Consider the following 9,487-nt stretch of genomic DNA (forward strand, 5'->3'; position numbering starts at 1 on the left):
AACCTTCTTCTTAAATCTAGGTCAGAGGCTCGAGCATCTGTTGCTTGGTAGTAGGCGGCGTAAGAATGAATTGACTTAGCTTACTTGTTGTTGGAAAGTGAGTGCTGCACAGTCGTAAGTTCGTTGCTAACTAAGTGTGATTGTGACAAGTGGTATCAACATTTTAGTGGTTAACTATTAAACTATAAACATTTTTTTTTATAAAAGATGACGTATTTGATGATGCAACTCATCACAACCTACATTATTTCAAATTTAATCATTATACTATTTTTTTTTAATAAATTGGAGAAAAATATTCAATTTAATTGAATTAAATTTAAGTAAATAAATTAATTTAGACACTAAAATCTAACGTTATTATTATTATTATTTTAAAAAGAGAACAATTTAGTATCTTTTCTCTCTTTAAGTAATTTCTACCTATGAAATCAAAAAATAAAAAATAAAAATATGGTTGAGAAATTATCTAAATATATGAATAATATTCAATTTATTGAAGTCTATTTTCCACAAAAAAAAAAAAAAAAAAATCTTGTAATTTTTATTTTATTTATTTATTTATTTTATATTTGTTTGGTTAGAAAATTACAAAAAAAAAAAAAAAAATGTTCCTTTCTTGTCGTAAATTCCTGGAATCCAGGAAAAAAGAATTTTCCTTCGATTAAAAATTATATATATATTTTTCTTTTTGTGTTGAATTAAAATTAAATTTCTCACAAATTTATATTTAATGTTCAAAAAGTCATATATTTCAGCAGGCAGCTTTTAAGTTACAGTTTCACATCTTCATAGACTGCTTTAGAAGAATCAAATTCCTTTCGCAAACAAGAGCTAAAGAAGAAATCAATTCACCAACCTCCACAATTTCGTTTCGTTCTATGCATTTTTCACGTTTGCGAGCGGTAGATCTTCTTTGAAAGTGCTTTGATTAGCGAAGCTTCTGTATGAACACGCAGTGCGAATGCTGAGATCGAGTTCTAGAGATTAGAATCTTTGCCGCCGGAGCGGAGGAGATCAACGGCGGAGATGGTGGTTAGAAAAGTCGGAAAATACGAGGTCGGGAGGACGATTGGGGAAGGTACGTTTGCGAAGGTGAAGTTCGCTCAGAATACTGAGACTGGCGGGAGTGTTGCTATGAAAGTTCTCGATCGGAGCACCATAATCAAGCACAAGATGGTTGAACAGGTCTGTATCTTCTCTCTTAATCTTTGTGCGGAGAAATGGAAGTTTGTTCATTCTTAAACTTAGAAGAGAACTGGAGTGAAATAGGGAGAATTCGCCTCCGTAATTTGCTTTATATGACTACATCATTTCTGCGCCGCAAAATGTTTTCAATTCCGTCGCTCTCTGAGCTACTGCAGCTATCAATTCAAGCTGAGATAATGAAATTAAGTGTGTATAAAGTTGAAATGTTTCTGAGTTAGCCATCAAAACGAAATTGGCTTTGATTACATGCTTCAATGATATCGATTATCTGATATCACGCTCCGGCTATGTACTTTTATCCTCTTTGTAAATTAGATTGTATTTAGTATCATAGTGAATGTAAATAGCAATGATTGAGCTCAAGGATTCGGATGGGCTTCATTTGTAATCATCCTCGGGCTTCTCTAACAACAGGCAATTGAGCCGTGAAAACCTTGTTTACTACTATTCCTCATGTAGCCGGTTTCTATGTTGAAGAAGAGGAAAAATAACGTACTGATGTCTTGATCTTCGAATGAAGGGAAATGACTTGCTACTTTGTACTGTTGAATAAAGCTGGAAATATTATCGGACGGGGAATCTTACTGTTCTTGATGTGGACTCTATCTGTCTGTTTTGTACCTTTATTTTGAATAGTGCTAATAATTGGTCAGTGATGAAACGGTCGTAAGAACGAATTCATACACGGACACCATCTTTGAAAAACAATGTAACATTCTTTAGATGAATCCTTGATTGAGCTAGACATGTTTATTTCATAAGCTTCTAACTTTTAATGTTTCAAGTTGTCCTACCAATGTTCTTCATACTTCTCTTTTGCAAGCTACATTCTTAGTCTTTCGTCTTAATCTTTTTCGATATTTGATCATGTAAAATTTCACTTCCTATAACTGTTACTAATATTCTGCAGATAAAGAAGGAGATTTCTATCATGAAGCTTGTGAGGCACCCTTATGTTGTTCGTCTTCATGAGGCATGGAATAAATTTCTGAAGTATCTATTCTCAATTATTATTCTGCCTCTTCTTTTGACATTGGGTTTGAGCGTCCTTTTTCTTGTTTAACACTGGCTACACAATCTATTTTGGTTTTTAGGTTCTTGCAAGCCGTACGAAGATTTATATAATCTTGGAGTACATTACCGGTGGTGAATTGTTCGACAAAATAGTGAGTAATTCAAATAAAGAAGCATTATTTAAGGAAGATGAGCCATTTGAAAATTTGAAACTATTAATTATTTTGTATTTCTATAGTTCATGATGTAATCCATATTCTGCAGGTTCATCATGGACGCCTAAGTGAAGCTGAATCTAGGAGATATTTCCAACAGCTAATCGATGGTGTAGATTATTGCCACAGCAAGGGAGTATATCACAGAGATTTAAAGGTATGACTATTTCTATTGGCCGAGATCTTGGAGAAAATATTCTTTCTGAGAATTGGAAAAGGAATCTCATCATTTTCTTTCTTTTTTCAAGCAGCCTGAAAATCTGCTACTTGACTCGCTAGGTAATCTAAAGATCTCAGATTTTGGCCTGAGTGCATTGCCCGAACAGGTAAGACATATTTTAATGGTTCTGAGTTACCCAGAAATAAACTTCTCATGTAATTTTTAGATACTACAATAGATAGTTGATTTTATTTGCTGACAGGGAGTTAGCCTACTCCGTACGACATGCGGGACTCCAAACTATGTAGCACCAGAGGTATATGTTGGCATCTAAAAGCTTGTTAAATCAAAATTTACACAAATTGGTGATTACATTTATAAGCGTGCATTTTGGGTTGATTCTCAACCACTTTATTTCTCATGTAGGTGCTCAATCACAAGGGTTATGATGGGGCTATGGCAGATGTTTGGTCCTGTGGGGTAATCCTTTATGTGTTAATGGCAGGGTATCTTCCATTTGATGAGCTTGACCTCACCACGTTATATAGTAAGGCATGAACATTTTGTCATATTATCCTTAATCTACTTCACCTTTTTATGTTGCATTTTCCATAGAAACATTGAGACGTTATCAACATCTATCTTGGGAGTAAATTGCAATCAACGCTACGCATGATGAGTGATTTCTTGTGAAAAAAAAAGAAAAAAGAAAAAAGAAAAGTTCCCACTATGTAGATCAACAAGTGAAAGCATTAAACGGTACAACAATCTATTTGTCATCTATTTTGGTCGGACAATATTTGCTAGTGGTGGGCTTGGGCTTGGGCTGTTACAAATGATATTAGAGCTAGACACCAGGCGGTGTACTAGCACGAGGATGCTGGGCTCGAAGGGGTGGATTGGGGGTTCCACATCAATTGGAGAGGGGAATGAGTGCCAGCGAGGACGCTGGGTTCCGAAGGGGGATGAATTGTAAGATCCTACATCGGTTGAAGAGGGGAACGAAGCAGTCTTTATAAGGGTGTGAAAACCTCTCCCTAGTAGACTCGTTTTAAAAACGTGGAGGGAAAACCTAAAGAGGACAATATTTGCTAGCGGTGGGCTTGGACTGTTACAATTTTGGTCGGATTTAAATCAGGATGTGAGGGCCTCTCGTAGGTTCTTTATTTTTAATCTCTACAATCAACATGCACGTCAATGCTTGACTAACACTGTCATTTGCCTTCTGCAGATTGAGAGAGCCGACTTTTCATGTCCATCTTGGTTTCCTGTGGGGGCAAAAGCCTTGATCCATAGAATATTTGACCCCAATCCTTCAACTGTAAGTATGGACTGCCTGACATGACGTCCTCTATGCATAAGCACTCGAACATTATCTATGACTTCAATTTTCTGTTATGTTATGAAAAAAAAGAAATAGTTCATGGTTTCTGCTTTGTATTTCAGCTACTTAATTAAAAAATGTCTACAAAAATTACCAAGAGACCTCAATGTTCTTTGTGACATTGCGTTTGAGGCAATAGATGTAGCAAACATTATGATTATTAGTTCTATTAATGGGCTTGCGAATTTCAGCACTGCAACATTATTATATCATATTAGTAACAAATCAATTAGTAACCTCGGATAGCACTATTTTCTTTAATAGCTCACGGAATCACGTTTTTAGTGTTGTTGCCTCTCTATATTGTTTTCTTGTTGCTAGTCTTATAAACTTAAGATCCCACATCGGTTGGAGAGGGGAACGAAACATTCCTTGAAAACCTCTCCCTAGTGGACGCGTCTTAAAACCTTGAGGGGAAGCCCGGAAGGAAAAGGCCAAAGAGGACAAGATTTGCTAGCGGTGGGCTTGGATTGGTACAAATGGTATCAGAGCCAAACATCGGCAGGTGTGCCAGCAAAGACGCTGGGCTCCCAATGGGATGGATTGTGAGATCCCACATCGGTTGGAGAGGGAAATAAAACATTTCTCGTAAATCTCTCCCTAATGGACGCGTTTTAAAACCTTGAGAGGAAGCTTGAAAGGGAAAGAGGACAATATTTGTTAGCGGTGAGATTGAGCTGGTACATGAACTGATAGCAGGCACATTATTCGAGTATTTGTACTGTCTGATAAGTTATGTTTTCTTCCGTGTAGCGTATTACCATTGAGCAGATCAGAGAGGACGAGTGGTTCATGAAAAATTATGTTTTGGTCAAACATTTCGAAGATGAAGATGTAAATCTGGATGACGTAAATGCCGTCTTCGATGATCCTGAGGTCGGTAAGGATTTGGGTACTATATTGGCATCTATGTGAACTGGGATTTTGGGTATTGTAGAGTTTGAAGATTAGGCAACAACTATGTCATAACTTTAGTTCCTAAGCCATGAATTACTTTCAAGCAATTCGATAATAAAAATTGAGTTTGATTTAACAATTTCATGAGATCGATTTCTACTGTTGCTGTAGTTATTATCAACATGTTTTCCTGACTCACAAAATTTGTACATAGGAACAAAGGACCGAAGAAGAACGTGGTAACGAGGACATGAGCCCTCTGGCCCTTAATGCATTTGATTTAATAATTCTATCTCAAGGCTTGAACCTCGGAACGATGTTTGACCGTGGCCAGGTATGGTTGGGTGTTTTATTAGACGTCTTATTTTCATGTAAAATATGTAGCCAAATAGGGTCAATTTACCTCCCATGTTAAAAAAGAGCCTCACTTGTCAACACCGTTGTATAACTCTTTGATAATTGACATATTCTCCTTCTCGGAGATCGGAGGTTCGAATAGCTTGTTACAAATTGTTAACTTAGTACTCCGACTCAACATTAAGCATATATGCCCTTTATCTCTGATTGACTATATCATGCTCGGATCATTTTACAACATGTTGGTATAAGAAAGCTCGGTATGCGTATCTTGCTCGAGAATTGAAGGTTGAATTTCTTTGGATTATGGCAGGATACTATGAAGTACCCGACACGCTTCGTCTGCCAAAAGCCCGCAAAGGTTTTATTATCAACTATGGAAGTTGTAGCTCAATCAATGGGTTTCAAGACGCACATTCGCAATTACAAGGTAATCATTTTGAAATGAATCCTTTGTTTAGGATAGGCCCCTCCGGTATTCTAATCTCTTAACTAAGCTTCTGGTGAATGTCAGATGAGAGTAGAAGTCCCATCAGCAAGCAAGACTTCTTATTTCTCAGTTATTATGGAAGTATGTTTCTCGATTTTTCGCACAAAAACTTCTACCGTTACGATTTTCTGTTCTTCAACTTTGATCTGAAACATTTTCCTGTAGATTTTCGAAGTCGCTCCCACGTTCTTTATGGTGGACATTCAGAAAGCAGCTGGGGAAACCAGCGAGTACCTCAAGGTATGTCATAATAGATTCTTCACATTGCCTTCGGTTGTCGAATGTCAATCAACATCTGCTTAAGAATTATACGCGTCTTATCTTATATATTGAAACTTCGTCGTCGAATTTTGCAGTTCTACAAGAGCTTTTATAGCAATCTTGAAGACATCATCTGGAAACCTTCAATCGACACCAGCAAATCAAGGACCGCCAAGAACAAGACTAAAAAACGCTGATTTCGTGTGCATCAAGGCTGGAAACAACATTATCTAACCAGAGGAAGACCAAAACAGTATGATGTTAAGATATGTTTACGGTCTTTAATTACTTATACCTTGCTGCTCATTGAGCCAGAAGAGAACAGATCCTAGGAAATTTGTATGAGTATTTGTATATACCATCATCTAGATTTGTTAAAATCTCTTTCCAAATTAGCTGACCTACCCCTTGTCATCTATCTATACAAAGAAGGAACAATGGTGTTGCCATTAAATTGTCTTGGTATTTGTCTGAAGCTCAACGTCATTTGGTCATTCTCCCTATCTAACTTACAGAAATCAGCTTCATACGAATATTTCGACAGCTCAATGTCGCTAGGTTTGTACAAAATTTAAGCTCGTGTCTCACCCTGTTCTTCACCAAGGACATTAGAGAAGATCTCCGAAACCTCTACAAGAACAGTATCCGTTCGAAAACTTGTGAAGCTGCTTTCTATCTCGGATGACGATTTCCCTGCCTGTCAATAATGAAATGAATCGGATAAAATTATGGCAATCCCTACACATGGTGATGCTCTTGACAACCCGAATTGGGGTAGCTGTAGGCAGGTTTAACAAACCAAAAGCAACAGCTAACTTTTCGCTGTGATAAATGGTGGAGGAGAACGCCGTTTCCTCGCCTTTCTCCTCTTCGGTTAGCTCCATATATTGAACAGGCTCGTAACCAAGAGGTTTTACTTCGTCTAGTAAAGTCTCCAACAGCTCGTACATCTCTGCCGTTTGATAGTGTGATTTGTCCTTGGGTTTAAATGAATAAACTTTTTCTTTGATGGTAATCCAGCTCCAGTCCTTCAACTTTCCAAGCTTTTCTTCTGTCATCAATTTCCTCACTTTGGAAACATCCTTCCATCTCCCTGCAGAGATGTACATATTTAGCAGAGAGACATAGGTCTCGGTGTCTTTCGGCCTGAGTTTGAGTAACTGATCGGCAGCGTAAAACCCCAATTCGGAGTTCCCGTGACTTCGACATCCTGCAATTATCATGGACCATATAACTTCATTAGCCTCAAAGTTCATCTTCTTGACTACATCAAAAGCTTCTTCCACCCGACCCAACCTCATATACATGTCAATCATGCATGCAAAATGGTCCATTACAGGCTCAATCTTGTACTGCTTCTGCATTACTTCAAAGTAATACAGTGCTTCATCCACCGAACCACCATGGCTACAAGCTGATAGAACACCCACAAAAGTGATCTTGTTTGGTTCAACTCCAGCCAGTCTCATATCTTCGAAGACCCGAAGTGCTTGCTGAGACAAACCGTGTTGTGCGAGTCCCGTAATCATCGAAGTCCATGATATCAAAGTTCTTGAAGGCATCTCCAAGAAAGCTTTACTCGCCTCATCAATACTTCCACATTTGTTATACATACTAACCAATGCAGTTCCCACAACAACATCTGCCAAAACACCACTCTTAATGATCTGAGCATGAACTTGTTCCCCTTGTTCTAAGGCTACTAGTCTACTACAAACACTCAAAACACTGGAGAAGGTGAACAGATCGGGTTTGATACCCGAGTGATATAATTTCTGGAACATATTAAGTGCTGTGGATCCACTCTTGTGAGCTGCAAGATCATCTTCAGTAGCATCCATCATTTTTGCATGCCCTGCAATCATTGAATTCCATGTAATCAAATTGGGGGTCTCCATATCTTCGAACAATTTCTGAGCCTCAATAAGCCATCCACATTTCAGGTATAAGTACATGACAGAACTGTTTATAGGTATGCTTGAACCATAACCAAGCTTAATGCTTAGTGAATGAATCTGTGCTCCTAGACTCAACGTTTGCATCATACAGCAAGTGCTCAAGACACTGGCAAAAGTATACTCGTTCGGTTCCACGCCTTCTGAGAGCATCTCGGTAAAGAAACTTAAACTCCGAGCTGCTTGACCATTATCACCACAGGCAGATACAACTGAAGTCCATGAAATGACATTCTTTTCCTTAATTTTCTGGAAGGCCCTGATAGCGAGTTCCAAGCATCCGAATTTAGAATAGAAGCTAGACAGAGAGTTGCCAATACTAGTATCAAAATCTAAGTGATACTTGATGATATATGCATGAACTTGCTTCCCCAATTCCATAGATTGCAAGGAAGAACAAGCATTCAACACTATTCCGAGTGTAAAATTTGTAGGATAAGCTCCAGCCTGCAACATTTCGATGAATACTTTAAGAGCAACCAGAGGCTGCGAATTCTGAACATAACCAGTCACTAGAGTAGTCCAGGCAACGACATTTCTTCGAGGCAAATTATCAAACACTTTGCGAGCATGTTCCATGACTCCACATTTCGCATAAACATTAACAAGATTCGTCATTACAAATAGGTCTTCATGAGTCCCAGTTTTTACGATATGACCATGGATAATTTCCGCTTCTGCAGCTAATTTTCTGTCTATGCATTCTTGCAACAGCGAAACATAGTAAGAAGTTTTGACCGTCGTACCTTCTTTCAACAGAGACAGCGCTTCACGGAAGTCTACAAACTTCGGATCCGCATCAACATTCAGTTGGATTAGCGACTGATTTTTCTGACTCGGCACGCTAGCACTCTGCAGTATATCATCGAATCAAAAAATCGACAGATCAAGAAAACGAAGCAGGCTAAATTCACATTCCATACGTTTAGTTACGAACAAATTAAGAATCCAACACTCAGAATCCACAGTTTCACACTCCAACTCAACTGATCTATCTCACAATCCAAGAACAGAAGTCCGTAAGATCAATTCGAGTATTTTCAAAAGAATTTTTCATTTCTCATTTCAAGTCAATCATGACTCCATCGAAAGCAAGCAAAAAGAGTACCTTATCCTTGAGGAGAAGGCTGGTAGAATGTCGCTTTCTTACGTCGGAATCGAGGTTGAGAGGAGCAGTGAAGGTAACAGAAGGCAAGGAAGCCATGGAAGGAAGAAGGAGAAGGAATTACATAACAATGGCGGGGTGTTTATCCTTTCCCCATCCAATCTAATCCGCACACCATGAATTGTGGAGGGAACGGCCTCTTTGCTACTTCCACGCCCATTCCCGTTCACCTATGCGGTTAAATTTTGTTTTTATAGAAGATTAAAATAATTGTGTACATTTAAAATTTTAAAAATATTTAATCAATTAATTAAATTTATATCCTTATCATTTCAAAACTTAATTTTTAATTTTTATTTATTTATTATTATTATTATTATTTTGTTTTATACCCTCCATGATAATAAAATATTGAATCATTTGATATTGATATGGGGTGA

The 9,487-nt window shown here is 37.8% G+C and overlaps 2 protein-coding genes across 2 annotated transcripts; one reads left to right on the forward strand and one right to left on the reverse strand.

Annotated features, from left to right (window-relative positions):
* The first annotated feature begins 753 nt into the window (after positions 1 to 753).
* Positions 754 to 6,520, forward strand: LOC111495959 (CBL-interacting serine/threonine-protein kinase 8). Its single transcript, XM_023146161.1, has 15 exons — positions 754 to 1,188; positions 2,120 to 2,182; positions 2,304 to 2,375; positions 2,488 to 2,595; positions 2,690 to 2,764; positions 2,861 to 2,914; positions 3,025 to 3,150; positions 3,830 to 3,919; positions 4,736 to 4,858; positions 5,094 to 5,213; positions 5,550 to 5,666; positions 5,751 to 5,807; positions 5,892 to 5,966; positions 6,083 to 6,449; positions 6,503 to 6,520. Exons 1-14 carry the CDS (start codon positions 1,030 to 1,032, stop codon positions 6,182 to 6,184), a joined length of 1,341 nt encoding a protein of 446 aa, XP_023001929.1. The 5' UTR covers positions 754 to 1,029; the 3' UTR covers positions 6,185 to 6,449; positions 6,503 to 6,520.
* Positions 6,502 to 9,264, reverse strand: LOC111495953 (putative pentatricopeptide repeat-containing protein At5g52630). Its single transcript, XM_023146149.1, has 2 exons — positions 9,051 to 9,264; positions 6,502 to 8,794 (listed from the first exon to the last, which is right to left on the reverse strand). The coding sequence occupies exons 1-2, from the start codon at positions 9,144 to 9,146 to the stop codon at positions 6,596 to 6,598; spliced, it is 2,295 nt and encodes a 764-aa protein (XP_023001917.1). The 5' UTR covers positions 9,147 to 9,264; the 3' UTR covers positions 6,502 to 6,595.
* Between the last annotated feature and the right edge of the window lie 223 nt (positions 9,265 to 9,487).

Source organism: Cucurbita maxima, unplaced genomic scaffold, assembly GCF_002738345.1.
Source record: "Cucurbita maxima cultivar Rimu unplaced genomic scaffold, Cmax_1.0 Cma_Scf00022, whole genome shotgun sequence".
In the NCBI taxonomy this organism is placed as follows: Eukaryota; Viridiplantae; Streptophyta; class Magnoliopsida; order Cucurbitales; family Cucurbitaceae; genus Cucurbita; species Cucurbita maxima.